Genomic DNA, 27,049 nt, shown 5'->3' on the forward strand with positions numbered 1-27,049 from the left:
ATTCACATTCACACCAATACTATGAATAACCCTGCTCTGCAAACTTTACGTCTGTGCTAAGCCAGTTAAGGATGTCATAATTTGAACTTATTTATAGCACGGCAGCAGTTACAAAGGCCGTATTGTGGTAACTTTTCTGACGCTCAACTGTCATTTGATTGTGATCGCGAGTGTCAGAAACGAGAGGGAATAGACCCTCGAGGCCGTAGGCCGTACTGCCTAACGTTTCTGATGCTCGCAATTGCAATCAAATCAAATGACAGATTTGGCATATAAAACCTGTCATTTGATAGTGAAGTAATATTAGGCAATACGGCCTCTGAGGCACTGCTCTAGTTTTTTTTGTGTCCGTCATATTTTTAGTTCTTTGTGCATCTGTGTCTCCGAGAGACTGTAAGGAATAAGATAAAATGCAGATATGTACATAAAAAAGTCGCTTTATTTAATATTATCTACAGTTAGATATAAAATAAATTACATATAATGATTTCCGTGCGACGTCGACCGCGGCGCGGATACATTTACAATTCTCTCTCAGTCACTACTACAATATAAATTAACAATGTACAAAATTACACAATTGCACGTCTAAATCTATAACAGTATCTTTTTGAGCGTTTATTTATAAAGCGATTACAAATACGGTCAATTTTATTTATTACAATGGCAACACTGTCCTTCAGTCAAACCAGACTATGCGAAATTTGATTATTGTGTGATTTGTGTTGGGCCTGTAATTATACATAAAAGTGAATGGGTCTCAAATTATTAGGGCATTTCCAAGTAGAAAAGGCACGTCCCAACACAGTTTATTTCCTGATTTGAGGCAGTATAGTAGTATGCTAATGTGAAGCTTCATGGCACTTAGTTAATCTACTCGTTCATAGATGGCGCTTGTTTTACCTTAGATGAAAGCGCAACTCTTACAAAATTGAATAAACCTATTTTAGACAGCGTCATGCGTTTTTAAAAACATTTATCTATTTAATATGGCAGGAAATAGCATCGTCAGAGTATAAACATTAAAAGTCTCCAAAGTTACGTAATTATTTATCATTTATGACTGTTCACGCTAACTGTTAATTAACAATTATATCACTTATTTAATACACTTGTACTTTGAATCGGCAATAGCAATCATAAGAAACATTTTATGAGCGGGAGCGGAACTAAAAACAAGACTAATCAGCATTGAAGTTTGGGAGAAATAGAAAAAGAACGTTCAATAATGATTGGTCTTGAATATTACTAGTAAACGGCGCAGTGACACAACATGCCGTTCCTTCTTCGTAGCTAGAAGTGTCCTTATTTAATTGTTTATAAACAAAAGGGACACACTGAGCGACCAAGTAGGCACGGCATGACGCGCTGGTTAACACAAGATTTTGTTAGGCTAGATGAAAAATTAACACAGTAAATTAATAATAAGGCCCATCTTTGAGAGTAGATGTACAAAAAATTACAATAATAATTCGTAATACGGTATTTGACTATTTTGTTATCGAATAGAAATACAATTTTTAAGCTACCTTTACAAATAACAAAGTTATAAAGGTTTGTAATTCAAGATTAGGCAGAGAAAGACATACTGGCATATGACGTCACAGGCCAGTACCGCCATACTTGCTGCATAGAAAAAAGCGTTTCAGAAAGAGACAGGTATATCGATTTTTCAAAAAATCACTATAAATCCAATTTTCAACTGATTTAAAATTTCTCTTCGCTAAACACTATCTGTATATCTATATTCTCATAATAATATTAAGATATGACAAAATCAGGAGTTGTCAAATACCGTATTGGCAAGCAGCGAATTTATCGCAGTTCACAAAAAGAGGCCATTAAACTCGACGCGACTAACAAATTACCTTTTTTTATTTGGAAACATATGCCCAATTAAAATTGATTTATGCGAACAACACGTGTCATACAGTCAGCGTAACAAATGTTTGCATATTTTAGTAAATTGTCGTTTATACATTACGTACAGTTGTAGTGCTAAAGTATGCAAATATTTGACTTTGACTGTGCCAAATATACTTTGGTATGTATAGTTGCGTTGGGGTCAAGACAACTGCCTGGCTACCGAATGTCATAAAATAAGTGCAGCAGTTCACCATATGCTCAGTTAAAAAAGAAAAACGCCTTTCGTTAGTCACGCCATGAAGAGCTTCACTTGTTTTACGACTGTATACTCGTCCGTTTCAGCACGCCGGAAAGAAATAGTAATGTGTAAATTTGACATTACATCACACATTGAGAAACAACTCAAATAAGTAATTTATTTAACGGTATGTACAAATGACAGTGGTTTTTGGCAATTTCGGTATGCTAAATGACAATTAAAGAACTCACTTATTTGGGTACGTGTGGTAAAAAATATTGGTGCTCAAACTTTTTCTTTTTTGTTTCTTTGTATAATTTCATTGGTAATAAATAACTTAATTTTAAACTGTAAAAACCTTTTAGAGCCCTGAATAAATTCGTACAGTACATGCTTATTACACAATTATGTTGGGTCAAAATGGCCCTAATAAAATGGGTGTCATCCTAAACACGTTATGTATGGCCTTCAAATTATTCCGCTACAGTTTAATATCAAGCCGTCTTAAATCAAGTCTGAAGGTACAAGTTATTAGCAATATCGATATCAACTTTTGGGATGCAGAAAACAGTTCATTACACAGAGGAGGGGCGCCGACGCCACGGTCGCCATTTTGTTCTTACACACTATTTACGTATATGCGTGCACCGCGCGTTCGTTATACGCTAGGACTAGACAACGCGCGGCCATCGTCTCCTCTCACTCACACAAGGTCCGTCGTCGAGCGAACGTCGACGGGACGCAGTATTTCGGGTATAATTTGATTATTACGTTTCGATTCGTTCTGCAACGACAGTTTTTAAGTATCCAAGGAGCGGTAATCGCGTACTCGTTCGTCTGGGATCGAGTTCTGCAGTTTTTTTGTTCGTTCAGTCAGCGGTCGGGTCGGCTCGGCGTCTACACGGGGCCGTAGTCCGAGAGCGGCTGTCCGGAGCGCGCGGAGGGCGCGGACGGCGCGGGCGGCAGCGGCGCGGGCGCGGGCTGCGGGGCGGGGCGGGGGCGGGCGCGGGCGGCGCGCCCCCCGCGCGTCACACGCCGCCGCCCTTGACGAGCGCGCGGTGCTGGGGCGGCAGCGGGCGCGGGCCGCGCCACACGCGCCGCCACGACTCCAGCGTCTTGCCCGACCAGATCCACACGCCCGAGGTGATGCCCACGGCCAGCGCCATGAAGTACTTGAGCATGAGCGCGGCGTAGAGCGGGCGCGGGCCGCAGCGCGCGCCGCACGCCGCGCGCCGCAGCCAGGCCGCGTGCCCGCCGGCCTCGTACGCCAGGCAGCCCAGCACCGCGCCCGCCGGCACCGCGTACAGCACGCTGAACACGCCGATGCGGATCATCAGCTTCTCCAGCTTGTCGGCCTTGGAGCCGGCGCCGAGCCCGCCCTGCCGCTTGATCACGGACCGGATGCGGAACAGCGACACGAAGCCGGCCAGCAGGAACGTCGCGCCGAGCGCGAAGTACACGATCAGCGGCGCCAGCACGTACTTCTTGAGGTTCTCCGGCGAGGAGTTGCCGACGTAGCAGATGCCGGCCACGGGGTCGCCGTCGACGGCGCCGGCGAGCAGCACGGCCACGGTCTTGGCGGCGGGGATGAGCCACGCCGCCAGGTGGTAGTACTGGGCGTGTCCCGCGATGGCCTCGTTGCCCCACTTGAGGCCGGCCGCCAGGAACCACGCGAACGACAGCACCACCCACCAGATGGACGACGCCATGCCGAAGAAGTACACCAGGATGAACACGAGCGTGCAGGCGCTGGGCCCGGCGGCCGACGTCTTGAGCAGCGCGCCGTCGCACGCGATGTCGTCATGGCCGAGCGCCAGGCGCGCCAGGTAGCCGAGCGCCACCATGAAGTAGCACGCCGACAGGTACACGATGGGCCGCTCGGGGTACTTGAAGCGCTGCGAGTCGATCAGGAACGTGGTCAGCGTCATGAGCGTGGAGGCGGCGCACAGGCCGCTCCAGAGCGCGACCCACACGGCCGCGAACTCCTTCTCCTCGCGCGTGAAGAACGCGCCGCGGCACGGCAGCGCGCAGGCGTCCGCCCCTCCCGCGCCTCCCGCCGCCAGCAGCGCGCGCAGCGCCGCCGAGCCGTTGTGCGGCGCGCGCGTCGCCACCAGCGGCGGCCGGCACGCGCACGCGCACTCGTCGCTTGCGACCTCGCCCGGGCTTGCAGCCGGGCCGCTTTCGCAGTTTTTTGGATCCTTGCAGTTCTTTGCGTGCGGGCGGCGGGGCGGCGGCGGGCGCGGCGGCTCGGGCTCCTGCGCGCGGTCGTTCTCGTCCATGCAGAGGCGGTCGGGGTCGCCCATGCGCGGCAGCTGCTCGCAAGCCATGCGCTCGGGCCACTGGAAGCCGTACTTCTGCATGAGCGGCGCGCAGCCGGCGCGCGCGCGCTCGCACACGCTGCGGCACGCCGGCAGCGGCTTGGCGTAGTCCTCGATGCAGATGGGCGTGTACACCGAGCACAGGAAGAACTTCAGGTCCGCCGAGCATTTGATCTCCACCAGCGGCCAGTACTGGTGCACCTGGAATGATACACGACCGCTTTGAGTAAAGATGACCAGGAGCACGGAAATCGGAATACAAATAGAAACCACGTTCGATGTTCAGTTAAACATGAGTCAAATTAAATTAGTCACAAAACTCGAAAATGTTTAGCGAAATTAGAATTGAGTCACTTTTAGTCAACGATGATCCTAATTGACGTATTAACTGCCTTACACGCTTGCTAAGCCTAGCCCGCCCGGATAGTATTAGGATATTTGTCAAACTTTGCGTTGGTTTGCAAAAGTTTCTAACCGCTCCGAATAATGAACACAAATCAATAGTCTAGTGTGACAAGAGCTACTGATGTATTTACTTACAAGTACGACGACTTCGGGAAGAGCAAGTTGAGGAAGGCGTGGTTATAGCCGATGCCGCGGCACATCGGGGATGTCGCAGCGCCCTAGCGCCACACACTATACACACACCTTACACCTATGTAATGTTTTTTACCTCTAGACCGGCCGTGTGTCGTAGTAAAAGTTTTGGGAGGCGGTGAGGTTGTAGTCAATGACACATCGCTGGCACATCAGGACGGGATCTCGCAGAGCTAGGTGTGATGTTGCTTACCTCTAGACCGGCCTCTTCCTGCGTGTCGTGGTCCAGCGAGTTGGGGAAGGCGGTGAGGTTGTAGCCGATGGCACATCGCTGACACATCAGGACGGGATCTCGCAGAGCTAGGTGTGATGTTGCTTACCTCTAGACCGGCCTCTTCCTGCGTGTCGTGGTCCAGCGAGTTGGGGAAGGCGGTGAGGTTGTAGCCGATGGCACATCGCTGACACATCAGGACGGGATCTCGCAGAGCTAGGTGTGATGTTGCTTACCTCTAGACCGGCCTCTTCCTGCGTGTCGTGGTCCAGCGAGTTGGGGAAGGCGGTGAGGTTGTAGCCGATGGCACATCGCTGACACATCAGGACGGGATCTCGCAGAGCTAGGTGTGATGTTGCTTACCTCTAGACCGGCCTCTTCCTGCGTGTCGTGGTCCAGCGAGTTGGGGAAGGCGGTGAGGTTGTAGCCGATGGCACATCGCTGACACATCAGGACGGGATCTCGCAGAGCTAGGTGTGATGTTGCTTACCTCTAGACCGGCCTCTTCCTGCGTGTCGTGGTCCAGCGAGTTGGGGAAGGCGGTGAGGTTGTAGCCGATGGCACATCGCTGACACATCAGGACGGGATCTCGCAGAGCTAGGTGTGATGTTGCTTACCTCTAGACCGGCCTCTTCCTGCGTGTCGTGGTCCAGCGAGTTGGGGAAGGCGGTGAGGTTGTAGCCGATGGCACATCGCTGACACATCAGGACGGGATCTCGCAGAGCTAGGTGTGATGTTGCTTACCTCTAGACCGGCCTCTTCCTGCGTGTCGTGGTCCAGCGAGTTGGGGAAGGCGGTGAGGTTGTAGCCGATGCCGCGGCACATCGGGATGGAGATCTCCTCGCAGCGCGGCTGCAGCGCGCCGCCGGCCGCCGCCAGCGACGCCACCAGCCACCACAGCCACATCGCGCTACTGACGCATCTGTAAACAACGGGAAACATGCATTATTTACATGGTAATGCGTAAATTAATCAAAGTAAATGAAATCAATTTAGTGGTTGCAGAACCTGACTTGATTATGAAGCTTAAAGTCCCGGGTTCGATCTGTGGTTGGGCAAATATAAGTATTATTATTTTTATCCACATATACATTTAGCTGTTGAGTGGTACGCATAGTAGAAACAATCCTTGTTTAGTGTCAGACTAGGTCTATTGGTGTCGTTTGTTTCATGATATTTATTTAATGATTATTTATAATCAAAACTACTTATTATTAAAAATGTATGTATTCGCAACAAAAGCTCTTTTACGTCTTTATTTGAGTCCACTAGCGCTTTTTGAAGCACTTTCACCGCCAATTGGTAAGGATGCGCTACTATGATTTATCATATAAATTAGAGATATATATATACGAGTATTACAAAGAGAATACATTTTTATTACAAATAAAGTAATGTTATTCATAAATTATGTCAAATATTGTTTCATTCATCGCATCACGCGATTACTGATTAGAAATACGATAACCTTACATTATTGGGTAGTAAGATACACGCGACAGTAATACAGTGCGTCAAAATTATGTTTTACCTAAATGTGTACACAATAGGATAATTATGTAGATATACTAACTTGTAATGTTTGTCTTCGTGTAATTATTACGGCACGTTTGTGAATTAGTTTATTGTTTATATTTTACTTATTGCGACGAAGCACGGTTACCTAACAAAAAATGATCAGGTGATGAGACTTGCGTGTTTGGTTGCATTGGTGCATCTTCTTCAAATGGTTCAAGGCTGCGCGTATCAGCGATAGCATGATAAGCGTATCGCTACCGTTCGTGTTTACGCCGATACGGTTATCAGTTGTTTCGTTGTGATTCCGAATTTCGAATCATCGTTTGGAATAGGTGATGCTGCTAATTGAGAACAAGCAATAAAATAATTAAAATTTTGATGCAGGGTTGCCAGCCGTACGAGGTTTGTACAAGTACGAGATTTGTGGGCAGCTGCACGACAAGGAGAGTAATTTTGTACGAATTTGATACTTATTGGAAATGTCATAACGTTTTTTACAATAAAAGTCACCCAACTTGAGTGGTTAAACTGTATTGAAATATAGGTGTAGGTAGATATGCCCAATTGTACATAATAATATGTATTTAGGATGACATTTTAACAACAAACTGTTTCAGGTGTTTCGACTGATGGCAATAATTTACCTATGCACATTTGCAACACTAAAGGTATCACTCACGCATTTTCGACCCCGTAAGAACTTTTTATGCAGCTTCTCAAGACCTCGTATGTTTGCTGGTGTAATCCTACTAATCCTACTTCTTACTAATATTATAAATACGAAAGTTTGTGAGTGAGTGAGTATGTTTGTTACTCCTTCACGCTGAAACGGCTGGACGGATGTGGATGGAATTTGGTATGTAAATAGCTGGACATCTGGAATAAAACATAGGCTATTTTTTATTCCGATATTCCCACGGGATAGGGATAAATCTCGAAATAACAACCGCTGGGCTTAGAGTCATTTGACATGATTGTTTTTAATGTATCGTCAATGGAAACCATGATTTAATTTTCGGGAATTACCAGGGGATTTCTTTAAAAATCCCGAATTTTCAATTCAGCTTTTGGATCTCATGATTTACGTGTGCGAAGCCACCATTTATAAAACGTGCATCTTAGAGCAAATAAAGCTCGTTAAAGGGAGCTTCCTCGACAGGTCGCTGGTCGGATTTAGTTCGGTAAGCTAAATAGTTTTATTTATTTTGGGCGGAACATGTGCCCCGTAAATATAGCTATAGATTAGGATTTTAGGAGATGACGGCGCAGACGCGACAGTGTTAAATTCGTGCGTGCAGGAATGACTCGCAGAGGGCGACTCCGATTTGCCTTCTAGGTGTTTTTCGTAGGGCGCTAGTTTTATATTATATGAATACTAATAGACAGTATTTTTGTGGATTTTTGCGACTCTACTGCTAAAATATTAACAGGGTCGGGTGCAGGACCCTTTTCCCCACTGCGCACACTGGGCACGTGCCCAGGGCCCCTCGATGGATTGGGCCCCCTAGTCCCTACTCCATTACCAAACGATAACCGATAGCTACTCAACTCTCGCCTGAAAATCAGGCTTACCGAATGCATGCATGTTGTGCCCAGGGCCTCTAATAAGTGAAAGACGGCCCTGGTCGGGTGTGTAGATCATTTCGAGCAACCAATCGCTCATCTACTTCTGCTGCCACTTGTTCTATAAAATTGGGAAATCATGATGTGCTGGAGTTTTTTGGAGCAAAAGGTATGTACCCATTTTTGTTCCTCTCACTCATACATCACATCAAACATTATTGTTTAACAGTGGCAACTACTTATATGGAACATCTATCGTCTAACCATAGCCTAGCACCATTGTGTGCCAAATTCGTCGCAATGAAAGTGAATAACCCTCGTATTATTATATACTCTGTGGCACGACGCCAGCAGCGCCGACGTCTGAACACAACTTAATGCGCTTTTAACGACACACGATATCGACACGTGGCGTCCATGTCCAGCTTTACATTTCGAATTTGGAATGTCGAAAAATATTTTTTATTGACGTTACGCTTTTGTAGGTGGCCTGCGGTAGAGATAGGAAATGGGAAAATCGTGTTTTTTTTTTATTGTGTTGATTCTGGAATCAACGTGTTATGGCAACAATGCGCGTGGGTATTTATGACCACAGGAAAAGCTAGGTCACAATCTGTGGAAATAAACACGTCACCTCAATATGAAAATTTGATATATTTACGGGCTAGCTAGGACTTAACAAATAAAATGCTAAGTATGTACGCACTGGTCTGTACAGTCTGTTCAGAGAGCTGAGTAGACACGTATAGCGCCGTAACATCTCGACTGCCACCGGATTGCCAACAATTTTTACATGATGTTAATGATAGCAAGTTAGCAAGGGTTATATACTCTAACCGCGAGGTATTGCATCCGAAGACGACCTAACCACCTTACTTCAAGTTCGGCTTGCCTAACGAAAATATTCAACAGACCGCCACACTGCTAGCGTGTTTTAGTGGTTTTAGTCCTAGCCATTGTCGGTGGCTGTGCAGTTCCCTGAACCAGCGCGCATTCCCGGTTATCACGCGCGCCGGATAAACAAGCGTTTAATCGTAAAACTAAAGCCGGCGTTCCCCGTACCGGGCTGGGCAGGTGCGGGTTGGGAGCCAGTGTTGGCGGGGAAGCTTATTTGTAATTTTACCCTTGTGGCACTTTTTTAAATTATGGTGAAATGAGCACGATTTAGTCAGAGTGGGAAAGTCGTATTGCAAGGAAAAGTTGGGCACGTCATCTTCCACTCCGCCCGATGCATACGAACGATGGCCCGTTTCTACTAGGTAATATAAGGATGAATACTTTACTTCAAAGAGAAACTACTTGTATCAGAAGTTGACGCAAATAGTTATCGTCGTATGCATCAATATTCATAACACACTTGAACAGGCGGGCAAAACGCTTGTGAGCCTTACCCATCTTTGGATTTGCTAAGTTATTTAGTTAATTTATTAACTAAGTTAAAAGGGCAAAATATCGCAACGTGCCTAATTGTCCCTCGTTTCGTATAATCTCTTTGTTAATAATAATGTTCGGAATAAAAAGTAACCTGTGTTATCCCTAATTCCCTATCCACTTTCTAAATTTCATTAAAATCCGCCCAGAATGCGATAGACAACAAAGCCTGTGGTGTTTTCTAACTCCACGTATTCAGTCTAGTAAAGATCGCTACCGCCTATGCTCCCGCTCCCGCCTCTCGCTTACACACGCACCCCATCCCGCCCGTTTATTCCGGTCCAGTGGGAAGTCGCCTTACCGCCCGAACGTGCGACCAGCTATTGAGTTATTACGCCTTCCGGGAACTAAACTGAACCAATATTGTGCATGCGTGAGCTTTAATTGCTCATTGTGCTGAGGGCATTGAATCTAGAAGTCTAGAAAATTCTCTGGCTAAGTGTTAAAACCGTTCGTACTTGAAATTCTGCGAACGTTCATGAAACTGGAAAATGTTAGAAGTTTTAAGCTTTATTTGTTCGCGATTATTAGTAGTATATTTTATTAGTACGGGATCTGATTTCAAGTTTACCTATGTCATCGAGTACCACAGGGTGACAATTATAGGCTCATAACCACCCCAAAGTTATGTAAACAATCCAGTCTGCCTTAGTTCCATCGGCCGGGTTGATTCCATCCGAGGTTTTCTTGGTGGGGGTTCCTACGAGTATACTAATAACGAAAATGAGACTATGCATAATTCTGTTTCATTCACTCACTTTTTGTGCGGAGATTCTTAAATCCGCTTTTTTTACTCTTGCATACAATTTTTTATTTTTATTTAATTACACACAATAAAAAAAAAAAAAAAATGTAGGTGCAACCGTTTTGAAGTGATGTGCAATACATTTTTTTAATTAGTATATATAGATTAGCAGTGTTTTTCAAACTTTTTCAGGACGCGACCCCCCTGGGTCTGAAAAATATTTGGCGACCAAACAAATACGGGGGGGTCGCGACCCACAGATTGAAAAACATTGAATTAGATAGATAAGATTCTGACTCTTGAGATTATAAAATCCTGAGATAAAATAATGTAACCCTATAATCCTGAAAATAGTCTAAAATTAAATATATTGACCCGGATAACTCACGTCTTAAATCGAGTTTAGCTCGACATGTTCAAAATAGTCTAAAAATCTCGAGATTTCAAAAAAGAACGTTTTTTCTGCAAACAGGCTGCAAAGGGCTCTTTGATATGATCTCAGGACTTTGGAGATATGGTAACCTTAGTAGGAGACGCACCTGTACGCAATTAACTATTTTACGACTCAATTAGTCCAGGTCCGTGAACTAAACGCATTTTGTCCACTTGCATAATGAGAGTAAAAGTAAACTGTTTTTAATGGCGTCGCATAACAAAAATATCTGGGCATGATGTCATCGAACCCAAGTCATAAAGTTAATGCATGTATGAATTTTCGTACACAATGGCCTAGAGTTTATTTTCATTTAGGTATGCAAGGTGACCTATTGAGAAATGACTACCGTTCAAAGTACGATGAACGATTAATCAGTTTGAATAAATTTCGAGGCACTCGGTACCATCATTCAACTACTGGGCAGCCCCTTAAATGTCCACACCATTCCACCAGTTCTACTCCACTAGCACTCCACTAGTTCTTACAGCTCTCTTCCAATCCCTGTATTTACATAGCAGAGGGTCAAATCAAAAGTAAAAAGGGTCAAAAGAGTCGCTTTGAAAAAATTACGGTAGGCTGTGTCTGGCTTGGCGGCTGAAGTGCCACCTGATAGCTTTACCAAGGGATCTTTAAATAGCGTCAGCAGGTAAAGCGACTGGATCCGATGACATTTCCGATTAGCAGTCGGATCGGAGCGGCCGGGTTGACGCCCGATCGCCTGGCACCGCTCCAGCTGTTTAAAAGCAGAGGATTTGTGTCCCTACACAGAGGCAATCTGTTCGGGGTACGGGGCCCAGTTGATAAGCGAAAAGCGGGTTGTTTGTGTATTGAGACGAAAACTTATGCTTTCATAATGGAAGGCAACTCAGAAATCTGATGATTAACTTATTATCTATGAACAAAAACAATTACTTTGCTCACCCGCGACCTTTTGTTCATTATATGGACCTCCGACTAACGCCTAATTCAATAAATTATAACTTAATCTAATCAACTTAGAAAAGTTGGAAAACCCCGATATAGTCATTTGGAAGTTTAATATCTCAAAAATGGCCGAACCGATTCTAATGAAACCAACCAAACCATCACAAGCAAACTCGCTTTTACGTAAAAAGCTGTCGAATGGTCACCGTGGATCGGCAAGCGCAAGGTAGGACGTCCACCAACGAGATGGAATGATGGCCTGGTTAAAGCCGCAGAGGGTCACGCATACGGTGGATGCAGGCCGCTTACAAACGAATAGTCTATTCAATAGACCATAGCCATAGGGTGAGGCCTATGTCCAACAGTAGACGTCCTACGGCTGATATGATGATGACTACATAAAAAAACTGCATGAAGTAAGTTTAAAAAAAAAGCTTGAAGTGATTTTGTTAAAAAAAACTAAGCGTAACGTTTATAAAACGCCATTTGCCTAAGCCTTGTGCCGCGGCCTAAAATCGTTACCGTACTAATCACAATTCGTATATGAATACGTGGGCAAACTCTCTTGTGCCCTGACTGAACACGTGGTTTTATGTTAATGCGAAGAAGTTCGTGAGTTCTCTGTCGGATTCCTCGGATGTGAGCAAAGCTTTGAGGTCAGAAGCATGTCATGTATAACCGTTTACCTTTACTTGCCCGAATTTCACTTGCCATACCAACGTTTGCCATAAAATATATAGAACCGTGCTGTTTTCAGGATTTTTTTAAATGTCATCATATAGAATGTAGTAGGTTAGGTTAGGTTAGTTTAATATCAACTCTGAAGAAATTACTAATTCAGAAATAATTTACTTTATGACAAATGAAAGTTCTAGAAAACGATACATTCGGGCATATGAAATTCGGGCAAACGATAGAGAACCATGTATAACATGTATTAAACTTAAAACATGGAACACTAACTTGTTATTTTACGTTACTTTGATGCTTATACATACAAATATCTTAATTATTTCTAAAAATGCAAAAAAGGAATGTAAAAACGCAGCCTGGTTTAAAATATAGTGAACAGGGTCATCGATTAACCTTTTGATGTTGAACTTACTCTCGGAATGCAATTGCATCGAAATATTGGGAGCGGAGCTCATTAAAGGTTCCAATTCCCCAGTCAAATGTACATAATTGTTCCAAGCTCTACGCTTTGTCTTTCGTTAGCCAAGATTTGATGCCAGGTCGCTCCTTAATGCTGGCAACACACCGTCGACTTTACGATTACGGGATCATGTTACATTACAGGAGGCGTTTACGACCAACAAACAGCGGTAGAAAGCGCTAATACCTATCCCAAGTGCCAGCAAATTATGTAAATATAATTGGTACTGAATAATTTGAAAACCCCTTGTTAAAATAAAATTCCAAAATATTTCATCATAACTTCATCATATCAGTCCCTATTGGACATAGGTTTCCTCCATGGACATCCAGTTGCTTCCGTAAGCGACCTGCACCCGTGAACCCGCGGCTTTAACCAGGTTATCCGTCCATCTCATTGGTGGACGTCCTAAGCCGCGTTTAATGATCCGCGACGCGATCTCTTTCAAGAACTTTTCGGCCCCAACGGCTATCTTTTCTCTCTGCTATATTACCTGCCTATTGCCACTTTCAGCGGGCTAATTCGCTTGGCTAAGACATAAGTTAGACGCAAAAAAATATTATAAATCCCTAATAAATTAAAATCACCATTTAGTTTCAAAACTACAATAAGAAAGTATCGCTTGCGCAGGTCTATCTCCCTACGTACTACGGGTTAAGGGACATACAGTCTACAAGGAAACGGCCCAGATCGAAATACCTGAACGAGGGAGGTCTCACGCAACATACGTCAAACCATACGTCACATAAGGCTGGCAACACACGCGCGGCCGCGGACGTCGTAAAAACGCAGTAAAGCCGCAGCGACCGCGTTTTACGAGCGGCATCCTGCGAAACTGCTGTGTTGTCGAAATTAGAATAGATACATATCTAATACAACACCTCATTGTTCGGCGTTGTGGGTGTTACGAGTATGTGAAGGCGGTTATGTTATGGCAGTCGATGGTTCAATAACAAAGTTACTTTATGTACTAACTATCCATTAGCTAAGCCTAGTTTGGGTATTCTGACGATTTGTTTTGGCTACCTGCTTTAGCCTGTGTGCATTTGTTTCTGTATAAATCGTTGTCCGAAAGAGATCGCTTCAAAGCCTATAATCTAAAGCTGATTCACTGTATTGATCTGTGGTGTTTAATAAATAATAATTGTATCTTTGATTACCATAATCTATGTATACGAAAATTTACCATGTTTTGTTAGGATCTTCAGTAGGTGTTACCCTCAGTTTCCATTGTCCAGCGCCCAAAATACACAGATTATTATTACATTATACATTACCTTTTCTTAATAACTTTTCTGTATCTTTTACTAACATACAATCAAGAGACAAGTGCATTTTAATGCACCTGTATGCAGATATTGAGTGCCACTTCAAACGACTGACAGTGTACAAGATGGCGTCGCGATTATTTGTCACAATGCTTGTACGGCCTTTTTTTAGGGCGAAATCTCGGTAAAGACGTATACACACTAGACAAGGATTTCTCAAAAACCTATATTTCACGTCTCAAGCATTTTTGTCCAAGTGAAGTTTTTACGAGTGTCCGAGTCGTAAAGGAGTTGGCCCCGTGGAATAAATTCTCGACTCGGGTTACGCTTTACGCCGTTTTTGATTTACTACGAACGATATTGAAACGGAATTATTGAATGTAATTCGAACTTTCGAAGGCTTCAAGGCGTTTTAAAGTAGTCGTTTTAGAATGAGTTTTTATGTGCCGTCCCCGTCTAAATTGTAGGACTCGAAGTGAAACGACTATCTAGAGGTGTTGTTTATTCAGATTCGGACGCGATTTTGCGTCTTGTGATTTTGTGATATTAAATCAATGGGAACAATTTACAATTTTACGTAGTCCAACCTAGGGCTCAAGGCTAGAGCGAATAGGCTGCTACTGACCTGGTGTGATACACTTTTGGCTATGCCACTCCGACAGTCTGACAAATCTAATGATATGTACCTTAATAAGGTCCCAATACGCACTGGGCCCGCCTGGGAACTACGGCCCAAGCCGCCCAAGCCCTTTCATTCTGAGAGGAGGCCTGTGCCCAACAGTCGGACTTATATAGGCTGGGATGATGAATGATACCTTTTATGCTGAAAACCGTCCAGCCAGGCTACAGAGAGGATCAAAGAAATAGATATACATACGCTCGAAAAACTTAACCCTGCTCCAGGCAGTCGGGTAAAAAGTAAAAAAAGCTTCTGTATTATTTTGAGCCGCAAATTAATAATTGTTACTGAGCCGGAGCATTGTTCGAGCGATCAGGGAACAATGGGCCAATATCGCGAGCACTAAACTCAAGAAACTATCGAGTTACGATTTTAATTTCGTGCGAACTGGTTAAAATAAGGTTTCGTCGTCGATTTCACAAAGTTAACTCGAATACCGATCAAATGAGTTCATCGCAGGCACACTCGTGCGTGGCACCTTGCAAAGTGCATAGTAGTACAAGCTTTGCTGAGTCCCAAACTAAGCAAAGCTTGTACTATGGATACTAGGCAATGGAAAAGCAACGTAATAAAAAGAAACACAACAAAAACAAACATAAAAAAACATGTATGTAGAGATATGGAACTTTAGAAGTGGCTTAGTGTAAAATGCCATAGATTTACCACATTTAGTAAGTATCTATCTATACACGTAAGACATATTAAACTAACAAAATTAGAAAAGTTGAAAAACCCCTAACATTGTAATTTCAAAGTTCAAATATTATTGAAAATGCTGAACCGATTTTTATTGAAACGTAGCTAAGGACCCCGCAACTGCTTTCACGTAAATAACCGCATCGAAATCGGTCTATCCGTTTGAGAGCTACGATGTCACAGACAGACATTGGCGTCAAACTTATAACACCCCTCTTTTTGCGTCGGGGGTTAAAAATAGGCAGAATCAGTTTATCGCCTAGACAACTAATTAGAGACAGAGCCATTTAGAGTATGGCTTATGTTCTAAATTTGAATGTCACGGTGCTTTATACCATGGTGTATAAAATGAGGAGCTAATTCGTCAGTAGACAGCAATGATACCATAAAAGAGTCTGTAAATACATTTAGTCAAACGGGCTCAACTAATACAATAATTACCGTATAATTTACATACAGTTTATACGCTGAAATAGCCACGGAATTGCCCTTATTGACGTTGGCGAGTCAAAACAAAATAGTGTTTATAAATAAGGCAGTACGGTACGTTCTTGTGTGACGGGGGTTTTTGAAAGCGGCCATTGTTCCTCTATCTGCACTAGTGAGTCACGCGGCTATTCTCGGACACTAATTGCCTCTACCTTATATCAATCAATCTTGTTTTATACGCGTAGAGATAATATTTACAATATAAACATACGTATCACGGTATTACGTCGGGAGCTTTATCTAACTAGTCAATTGCATGATCTTTACAGGAGTTACAGCGGCCAAATGATTGAGATTGTATGCCTTCATGTCAGAGTTTTTTTTATGTTTTGGCAACAACGCACACGCACGCAGTTTACACTTAAGTTTTACAGAAATCTGTCATTTTAGGTCAGTCTAAGACGTATTGTTACTTATGTGAATAAAAACTATTCTTTGTCCTTATTATTAAGGAGAAAGGACTATACTAAATATCATCTTAATCGGTTCAGCGGTTTAAAAAGGTGTATACAGACAGTTACTTTCGCATTTGTAGGTACTTAAATAATATTAGTAAGAAAGGTTTTTTTAGTTACAATTGCAATGAGATCACTGTGCTGCCATCCGCGGTTTTTTTTTAACTTGAACAAGATTGGAGTTAACGTCCATCGAGCCAAGCCACCATCCCGTAATCCAATAGGACCCCAAGCGGCAATCACATTAAGTTTCAACCATTAGGTTATAACTTGTGTGCAAATAGACGCGCCCAATTTGTGCATGACAGCAAATATTGCGCCAATTAATCAACGATCGTTTCCGAACCGCTCCGAATCCAGCCGAATTCACCCGAATCCAACGATGTTAAAGCAGCCATTAATTTGCGCGAGCCCTTTGCAACGCAATCAGGCCAACTGGGTCAGCGTTTCTTCGGTGTGGAACAATTTTCCGCTTGACAAATCAAACTTGCGCGGGCGCGGTCCGAGCGACGAGAGACGCGCTTCAGAGCGGTTTCGCGCTACAATCCGTATGCGACGTAGTGCGAAGCATGCTTTTGCTAGAAACCTTGTTTGAAACATTGTTTCCTAAGTTCCTAACATATACATAAGTATATAATAAGTTAAGTATAAGTCAGCATTAATAAGCGATCTGCTTACGTTTAAACTTCATGCTGTGTTTGCCTGTAATTGGGTAAATACTCTTCCAATTGTTATACCTATGTTTGTACTGCATGTTTTACGGTATGTTACCTGTTGGCAAACCTAAACAAATAAATAAATAAACCTGTGATGGCCAGGGCGTGGCCAGATCGTCATGTAGGTATTTAAGTTTAAGTGGACTGGCTGTACTAACTAGTACTCTCTCTAGTATATCTGTCTAATTTTTATCGTATGTCCGTTGCAGACGCAAATTACCTTTTATTGGTTTGATAATGTGATTTGATGACCGTAAATTAAAATTATATTACGTTGTTTAAAAGTGATCATGTAAATAAAGTAACTAAGCGACTGAACTTTGCTCAAAATGAAATATCGACATGTTAATGAAATAAATAAAGTTACCAGCCTGAATATCTGATCCAACAAAGCATGCATAAATATCAGCAGGGCTACTACGAAACTCGAAGTTCGTATCGTACCGTCCCTCTCGCTCTCGTATTAAACAGTATAAGTGTCAGAGGGACCGCACTACACGAACTTCGAGTTTCGTATATTAGCCGTGCGTTAGGTATTTTTGCACGCTCCACAGTGGCAGATATTGATGCAGGTGACTGTAGGTACAAGATTGTTCGTTTAAATTAGAGGTAGATAAAAAAGGTTTTGATAGATACCCTGTACGACTCCCGCCCGCTACAGCTTCTACCTTGCGTCACATAATCAAGGGAATTTAGCCGAATTTACAATTTCCCCGGGCAGTTGGCCGGCCCGGATAAACGGGTTAACTTGAGATCCGGCCGGACGGCCGCCGTGTTGACGGTGCCAATTTAGAATTAGTCCTGTCCGGCGTGACCTAGCAATTGAGTTTACTCTAGATCTTACCTATTCCGTGAGAAGATTACCTGTCGTCATTTGTTTAACAAGGTAAAAAAATTCTAATGATGGCTGTAAGAAAGTAGTTGATTGCGAGTGGTAGTACCTTGTGCGAGGACTTTCCGATAGGGAATATGCAAGCATTATTTATTCGTTTAAATATCTTTATTGTTTATTCGTGGGGGCAGTGTTCACTTGCTATCAGGTAACAGGTAGCCCAATTGCTTGTTCCACACCTTCTTTTTATAGATAAAAGTTATTAAGAAAATTTGTTGCAAAGCGCAAAACACTTGAACGGCTGGATCATTGTGCAATTTTTTTCTTCAAATCTTTGTTAGTCAGAGGTAGACTCTTATGAAGAGAATTGAAAAAAAAGCATAGTACAGATGAAGTCGCGGGGAAAAACTAAAATGTAGAAAAAAAACTTAACACTTAACAAGAAAACAGTGCTGTCGAAAAACTTAACAATGCTTAACGCGTAGATTTGAACGAATCCAATATCACTGCTGAGCGGCTTAACAGATAAAGTGCTAGCACAGATTACATTTACAACCGCCTGCATAGCATCAAGTACATGCTGCACACTTAGTGTTGTCTCCATAATCCATAGACACGCGGGATTAGTGCGGGTTCATTGCCGGCGCTAGCTAATCCTCCGTCCGCGCCGACGCGATGCAGACGCCGCGTCGAGACGAGATTTACGGATATCCGGCCCCGGTATTCCGCCTCAAACGGCTCTAAAACAATATTTGGCTGTTTAGAATGCCTTTGCGTTCGATTTGTAAATGTTCGGGATGCTTTGAAATGTCTGTGTAATTGTCTAAACTAGAGCACAGACTAGAGCAAATTTCTTTATGGATGTTGGACCTTATTGTTTTCCATTTCGTTATTCATGGTACGTCATAAAATGTTACGTAAAGTTTTGCTGTCTCTCCGGCTATTGCTTTAGTTCTTAAAAAATTTGCAACTAAAGTACCTGTAGTTTATTGCCGATCGTTGCCAATCGCATTGTCTGTCGCCAACAAGGCCGACGGCGACGACAAAGCCTGTATAACGGTCAGCGACAGCACAATGCAGTGTCGTAGACAACGGCCGAACGCCCAGCCCAAGTTCAATCTGACAGTTTGAATAATGTTAGCCCAAAACAAAAATATAAAACTGGATCTTAATCTTATTCATGACATTCTACAGCAGTGTAGGCAATGATCAGATATTATTTTCCCTAATTGCTTCCGCAGATCGTGACGCTTTGATGCGACATTGTCAATTTGTAATTTAGACATCAATAAAGACGGCCGTGCTATTGTACGTTTTGGTATGTGGGTTATTTAATCAACAACAGCGGGAGTAGTCTGTACGATCATTAACATGAATATCGCAAAGCAATCCCAAAGAGGACCGTATAAATTAATAGGCAAAGCAACTGGCGCAGCCGCTCGCTAACAAAAGGTGTGATTTAGTGCGGCCTAATTTAAATATCGGCAATTCTGGCGAGGACGCCTGCGACTCCAGAAATGTCATTCCCGTCCCTTTTGTTTCAAAACGGGGGCTTTTTTCGTATCGATCCCTTGCAGGTAACCGGGAGCGGATGATTTATTACCGGGCTTGTTGGTTCAAATAATCGATTCCCCGACGACTCGCGCTCGGCACTAAACTAGCACCACAGGGTTCCGCCGTAGGACGCTTTTGCTTTGTAGCCGGCCAGCGCATCTCGAGTTAATGGCTCAAACGAAAATACCCCGTGTGTAGTGTTGCTTCGTAGAAATATTTGGACAATAAGCGAGCTTGCAAAATTTCAATGTGAATTTATTAGGGCACTAAATCGGGGAGTCATCGCGCAGCAGTTAGCACGTGCACAATAAAATACGCGGTCGTAATTTAACTTGTAATCCAAATATTTTGTTTCGCAAGCGAATTATTATGACTGTAAACAGACGCCCCGGTATGAGAGATATGTCGACCGTTTTTTAAACATACATTTGTAAAAGAATAATTTTCGTGGCGACGAGCAAGTCGCTTTGTTCTGGAATCCGCGACTGCGAAGTTAATTCAAACGGTATGTTAATTACAATTAAGTGAAGTGCAACTGTTTAAATGCGGCATTATGATTACAATGAGCGACAAACTTGGGGTTCGAGTCTGTTTACCACACGAGTTTTATTACTGGCAGGAAATCGTTTTGTCGATAGCCGTGTAAGTTGCAATAAATTATCTTTACAAGGTGTATCTTGCACCAGATTGCGCGATAGCCGGAGATAGCGGGATATCAAATCGCACGAAAATGTTTCTTTATCTGAGGTGCGAGATTACTTTATGGTACACTCGACTCTCAACATTTCTATTACACCTCGCATTATTGTAAATAGACACTTTAGTGTTTCCGCATTCAGCGTGCCAAAGGTCCTCGCTTGTCAGATTGTATAGCCCATTTTATGGTATCAGGAGAGATGTTATCTGTTATGTCTCTAGATGTTGTGAACTCCACCTCTGTGAAGGCTATAAATAAATATACGGTAGTTGCGAAGGATATTAACGATTTATGTACTGTTATCGTCTCTCTCTGTTTACGTTCAAACCTGAATTCACGAGGCGTTTCCATCCTTGATTAATGAAGCCAGAGCGTAAGACTAATCTTCTGTTTGGAGAGATATTCAGTATCCCTTCAGACTTTACACAGTTGTTATCCATCCAGTGTAAATGTGCTTTATTTGCCAAGTAAATAGAGAGCTGTACCAGCAAGAGATAACGTAATGCATCGAAGGCGTCTAAAAATATGAAACGTTTTTTGTCGAAATTTAGCCGGCGTAGGGTTACCGAGTGACATTAAGAGGGCCATAAATTACATTACCGCGACAGCAGAGATAAACAGAAACGTGAGAAGCGAAGCATATTTAACGGGAAAACACCTGCGAAAAATTAATGGTGCCACTATAAAATCGAGCGTGTAATGGTGCGTGTAGGCATTCAAAATCAGAATTATTTTTTCAAATAGGCTGCAGGCTCTTTAGTATGTCTTTTATGAGTCTGTTGGCTCATTCGAAACGTCCACCATTGCCAAGAAGTATGCGAGCAATGAAATAAATGAAAAAAATATTTGGCCACAAGGCATGGTAAAAGCAAAAGTGAAGAAAATAAAAATGATTTAATTGACCAAGTGATGCATAAGGTCTCTAAATTACGACGAGAAATTAATGTTAATGATTAGTGTGCAGAATACAGATAGGTAAGTACTCCTATATCGAGAGAAAGGCCTAACGATAAGTCCGAAAATAAAATTAATACGTAATAATTTCTAAATGTAACAGTTGGGTTATTACCTAGGTGTTGAATAAATCCGCATGTATAGCATTCCTACCTACCTAACTGCTATATGATGTCAACCTTTGCTTATTTTTATAAGATATCGCACGGTAGTTTATCAAACTATGTTACATGTGTAAGTAATGTTTTTGATAAGATTTTTACAATCTTTATAGAGGTATTTTGTGGAAGATACGAGATCAAAATCAAGCGATTTTGCTTCATCAGCGTTATGGCAGTTGTAGTTGTAATTTGTTCGTCGTTTATCCTAAAAAGATACATAATGTTTGCTCTAACGATGTATTGGGAAGAAAATCTCTTTTGATAAGCAACTTTAGCCATGTATGAGCATTACAATTGCATAGCAAAAGCTTAATAAATGGTAGTAACAAAATATCAAGTTTCGTATTGATACCAGTTAGGGATAATCATGATTTTTCTCAGAAGAGACAATCGAAACTAGGTATAGATTGCAAGATATCGAAGTTGATGACAAATTTAGTAGAAACAATTTAAATCAATATCATATCATAAGTATTTATTAGCTAAATTTGAATATTTATTTATTTATTTTTAAATCTATACTACACTTATAGAAGTGTAACTTACCTGTAACATAGATATCCTAAACCAATGGATCTAGAGAATTGAAATTCGTCACACACATATTTTTTGAGCATCATGAATGTGCAGTATGACGGGATTTTTCTCAATTCCCAAGGGATAGAAAGATTTATCATTTTGTATCCTTCAACAGGAACAAAGGCGCAGGATCTTTACGGGTATGATTATGCGATAGATAATGTAGAAGAAAATTACAATGCAATAACTTCAATATCGACATGATTTTCAACGTTGGCTTCAACTTGGCAGTTATTAATAAAAGTCAATTTAAACCTCCTCGGCAGTCTTGCTCCTGGTCGATAGCGCGATGATCGATCATCGGCCATGTTTAATTACGCACTTATCGCTGATGATTTATTGATATTGCCCGTATCGCGCGATAGCCGCTTACACATTTCATGTTTGTAGGAATCGCTCCTTCCAAAATTGTGGAATTCTTAGCAGATTTCCATAGCAATAGTATTTTCAAAAGTGAGGATTTTGAGTCGAAAATAACGGCATTTTTATATCATGTTGTGGCTTTCTGCCGTCTTGTTTTTCTTGGTTACGTCGCAATACGCCTACTAATATTATCTCCAAGGTTACAGTAATGCAGTAGAGTGCATTATAATATAATTTCTTTAATTATACTCGTAATACGGCGTGAAAATCAATAAGAGGATTAAAACCAACAAATCCGCAGGAACTCATCAATAATATTTGTCCAGATATGATTTAGTTGGAGCGTAGGCAGGTTTATCGTGCTTGTTTTTGAGCAAATATTTATTCAGTTATCTTTGGTACAGATTAATAATAAGATTAATCAGTTGCTGTGCCACCTACGCGTGAGTGGGTGAAGTTTAATGTCTCTACGTGTCTATGTAGATTTAGATATTTGATTTTCAGATTTGCCTTAGACGAGTATTCCTCAGTAGCTTATGAATGAAAAGTAGTAGTGATACCATATTTACGAGAGCATACAAGTAATTGTCTTTTCCAACGATAAGGGACAAGGCAAATATATCGTTTATCGACGTTATCGGTACAGTAGCGGTCGATAATCGGGCAATCTTTACTGACACAAGCAAAGTTTAATTTACAAATTTTTAATTTTAGAAGCGATATTATATGGTAGCACTTGTTTGCGAGTACGATTAGTATCTTTTGATGATTGTGTGGTCACGGCTTATAGGTATAAACGGCGAAAATGGTTTCCACCAAAACGTTGGCAAATTTTTCGCGTTGGATTACTTCGGTTTAGGGACTATCTCTGTCCTATCCACTTCAAAGTGGCGTGGTAGAACGGTAGAACTGAACTAGGTATAAAAGGGTATGCACATAGTTAAGTCGATGGGTGGGCTTGTAGAGGTAAGTATAAATAATTTGATAAATGTGCGACGGTAGCTCAGCGGGCGACGGACGGCCAGCCTCGTTATAGTTAATAGTTCGTCCCCTGACAACACGGGACGCAAGATGTTCCGGGATTCATAACGCTTATTAAAATAAGCGACGGACGCCATACTGAATACTCGTCTTCGAACACCTTTGAAGAGCATAATGGGTACAGATGCAAAACTTTGCGTTTAGTTCTTTTTTGATAACAATAATTGATTACTATAACAGTAAATGCAGTATTTTTTTATTTTTTATAACATATTGAAATAAAAAAAAAGAAAAGAAATGATGGGGCCAGGGAATAAACCTAGTCTTCGTCAATCCGGGAGGCGTAATGAACCCTTACTACGCTACTGAAACAACAATTAATTAGTTTAATAGGAAGAGAAGGTTAATATCCCAATTCATAAAAAAAAAATTACGTCATTTGTGAATTTTATTTTCGCCATAAATGACCTAAGTCATCCGCATTAGCAGGCATATGAGCAAATGTTCAGTAGGTAAGTACGTGCATACAGACAAACCACGCATTGTTGAATCGTGCTAGCAATGTTTGCGTCGAACGCTTTTACCAACCACTAATTATATTTAATGCGTTTTACGTATAATTAGAAGGTGTTAGATACGCGGAGCAGTGTTCGATGCGAGCTTTATGAGGTGCGCTCGCGCATACAAACACACGGATGAGCAATCTAATGATTATTGTAAACAAACGGTTGCGTAAAACTGTACAAATCATGCGCGTACCTAATCTGAGCTGGAGGTGTTGTTTGACGACGAAACTTCGTGTTAGGGCCACTTGTACAGTCGAAATTAAATTATATCTTTACACTTTAGTACCTTGTCGCTGTCACTTCATGTTTGAATTTAAGTATAAAATTGTCAGATGGCATACAGTGACGAGGTACCAGCAGCCAAATAAGTGGTCTATAAATTTTTAAACAAATTCCTATCAATAGAATGAATATTTGCTAAAGTCGAACTTTCAAGTTGACAGACACGTCTATTGGCATTATTGTTTTATGACATGCAGACTATTATCAACTTTAGGGTGGTAGACCACACATTTAGCTGATGGTACTAAAGTGTAAATATCTTTCACCTCTATTGTACCTAAGCGTTATGATTTTTCAACATTCCTTTTAATTTAAGGACTAATCCATATTTTATTTATTACAAATGCGAAAGTTTGTGTGTGCGTGTGTGTGTATAGGTAGAGTCATTCACGATGACGCGTGCCATGGTTCTTATTACAATGTCTAATTTTGACAAAATCACGCGTCTTCGTGGATGGCACTAGGTGGCCTAGGTGGGTACCTATATGCGTTACCCTTCACGCTGGACATGGCTGGACGGATTTGGATGAAAGTTTGTATGTTCCTAGCTGGATCTCTGGAACAACTTTGCAGTTTCTTCCAAAGTTTCTTGCGGCGCATTCTTCTTGGCAATGATGGTTTTTCTGAAAGCGCTGGTAGTTTAAAAAATGACGTGTAAAAGTGCCCATTGCGGCCTATTTACTGAATAAATGTGATTTGAATTTGAATTAGGCTATTTTTATTTGGCAACGTTAATAAATATCACAATGTATTTTTTTGAGAATTCCCAAGGGAATTTTAGTGAAATCGTGGAATTTCATTTCAATGTGAGATTTAATGGTTAACGCGAGCGATGGCGCTGGTGAGGGCTAGTTATGTAAATACTTTGTTACTAGTGGTTTTCTATGTAGCTACCCAGATTATTAGTTAAGGATGGTGAGGAGGGTATGGGAATAAATTATAGGTAGGTAATAGACCCGAAAATATTAAAAAAAAACTTGCTTTTAACTTTCTTGCGGCGCATTCTTTTTATTATTTAATTAACCTGAGGCAGTCCTCTTGAAAACTTAACTTTTATTTTATATATTTTAAACAGAACGAACCTAGCTATAGTACCTGTATATTACTAGCTATAGTACCTGTATAATACTAGCTATAGTACCTGTATATTACTAGCTATAGTAGCTATAAACGCTAAGTAAAACGTTGTCACTTTGTTACAACTCATAATAATATCTACAACATTACGACTAACGTACCTACATACCTATTAGGTATGTAGTTGTACCTACTACAGATTTAAATACCTACCTAATTAAATTGCTTAATGAACATTTCCTGTCCATAATTGGTTTCATTTACATACATAAACACTCGTAAAACAGGCACAAATTATAGCAAATTTACGGACTTCTTAGTTCTACGTTCTGGGAAGGTTCTAGGTTTCGTTTATGTTTATTAATTATGCTTGCACCATTCATTTACTAGCAGGTATGTAACCTAGTTAGGTAGGCACTACATTATTTTCGATTATCCAATTGGCTGTAAACTGGATTCTTTCCTATGCCATCCGTCGACCATAGACAATAAAAGTAAATGCTAACACATGATGGGGCGGGAGCGGAAGATTCGCGGACACTTGGCGGCCAAGCTTCGACAGGAATATAGGCGAGGAAAGTGGCAAGAGATCATAAATAAGGCGTGAGTCAGGCAGCCAAGGCGGTGGCGATCGAGCTATTTTCGACTTGCAAATGAGAAAGTGCATCGACAGTGGAACAGCTAAGCTATGGACGCGGGATAGGGCGCGACTTTCTAGCTATACATAAACACTGTGCTAGACATTTCGGTGCGATCCCAAGCTTTGTTTTACTGCGTTCCGTTGGAAATTAAAATGGCGGAAAATGGTTAAAATATGCGTTAACGGAGATGGCAACATAAATAACAACAAAATTTAATTGTGCTACTTCACGGACCCCGGCCGGCGACAGATTGTACGCACGCGACTCGAGCCTTCTTAGCGAACGGGTTGGTTTGTAGGTATTCAAAAGTAATAAGCAGTAGCTACTTAGGTTTGTAGAGGAATACCCAGTGAGTTTATCATTAACCGATCGGAATTATATTCAATTAAACGGGTCAATGCAGCTCTTATAAATAAACTGCATAATAACACCTTAAACTGATGCATAATTGAATAGTTTAATCGAGTGGTCCGGCCCTGAAACAGGTAGTTCCACGGCAGCTGCCGCCGTGCGCCGTGCCAACAGGTATAGTATACACTACACAGGTACTCCAGAGTGCACTGAGTCGCTGCAATAAACGCTATCTCGTCACCGGCCACTTATCGCCTCAAAACAAATCCGAACGCGTTATCTCAGTACGTAAATTATACGTCGGCATTGAATCAATACCCGATAGGTTACCTACCGCTCGCGAGTCAGTCTGCCGCCGTCGTCACTCACTCACTGGGGACACTGCACCTCACCGTCTTTCCAAATTTAAACACCTAATTGAATCCATGTTATCATTTAACTATCGATCAGTCACACGCGGCAACGTTTCTCCGCGACGCGTATATTTTTACATTCGCTTGAGATATTTTCGACAGTCGTCCGGTTTGGAGCACTCACAAGATTGCACAGTTAAGCTTTTGTAAAACGTAACGCTAGGATTCACCGTTATAAGGAACTTCTTGTCACGGATCAGCTGAGCGATTGTTTCAAACAATAATAGCAGAGTTTACGAACACAAAACACGGGCTTCGTGCGTGCTACCGCCGCGGTGTGCGGAGAGGGACTGAC

At 42.0% G+C, this 27,049-nt stretch overlaps 1 protein-coding gene across 2 annotated transcripts; it reads right to left on the reverse strand.

Moving 5' to 3' along the window:
• Positions 1–419: 419 nt before the first annotated feature.
• fz2 (frizzled 2) lies at positions 420–27,049 on the reverse strand. Of its 2 annotated transcripts, XM_074091593.1 has the most exons (3): positions 26,676–27,049; positions 5,975–6,152; positions 420–4,623 (listed from the first exon to the last, which is right to left on the reverse strand). In XM_074091593.1, exons 2-3 carry the CDS (start codon positions 6,134–6,136, stop codon positions 3,133–3,135), a joined length of 1,653 nt encoding a protein of 550 aa, XP_073947694.1. In that variant the 5' UTR covers positions 6,137–6,152; positions 26,676–27,049; the 3' UTR covers positions 420–3,132. The 2 variants fall into 2 exon arrangements, with proteins under 2 accessions (XP_073947694.1, XP_073947693.1); XM_074091592.1 differs by lacking the exons at positions 5,975–6,152; positions 26,676–27,049 and adding an exon at positions 5,213–5,826.

The sequence above is a fragment of the Choristoneura fumiferana genome, chromosome 8 (genome assembly GCF_025370935.1).
Source record: "Choristoneura fumiferana chromosome 8, NRCan_CFum_1, whole genome shotgun sequence".
NCBI lineage: Eukaryota > Metazoa > Arthropoda > Insecta > Lepidoptera > Tortricidae > Choristoneura > Choristoneura fumiferana.

Coding starts and splice junctions, on each gene's coding strand:
- fz2 (XM_074091593.1), bottom strand. CDS start 6,136: ATGTGGCTGTGGTGGCTGGTGGCGTCGCTGGCGGCGGCCGGCGGCGCG. Junction 4,624..5,974: donor AGGAAGAGGCCGGTCTAGAG/GTAAGCAACATC, acceptor GTATCATTCCAG/GTGCACCAGTACTGGCCGCT.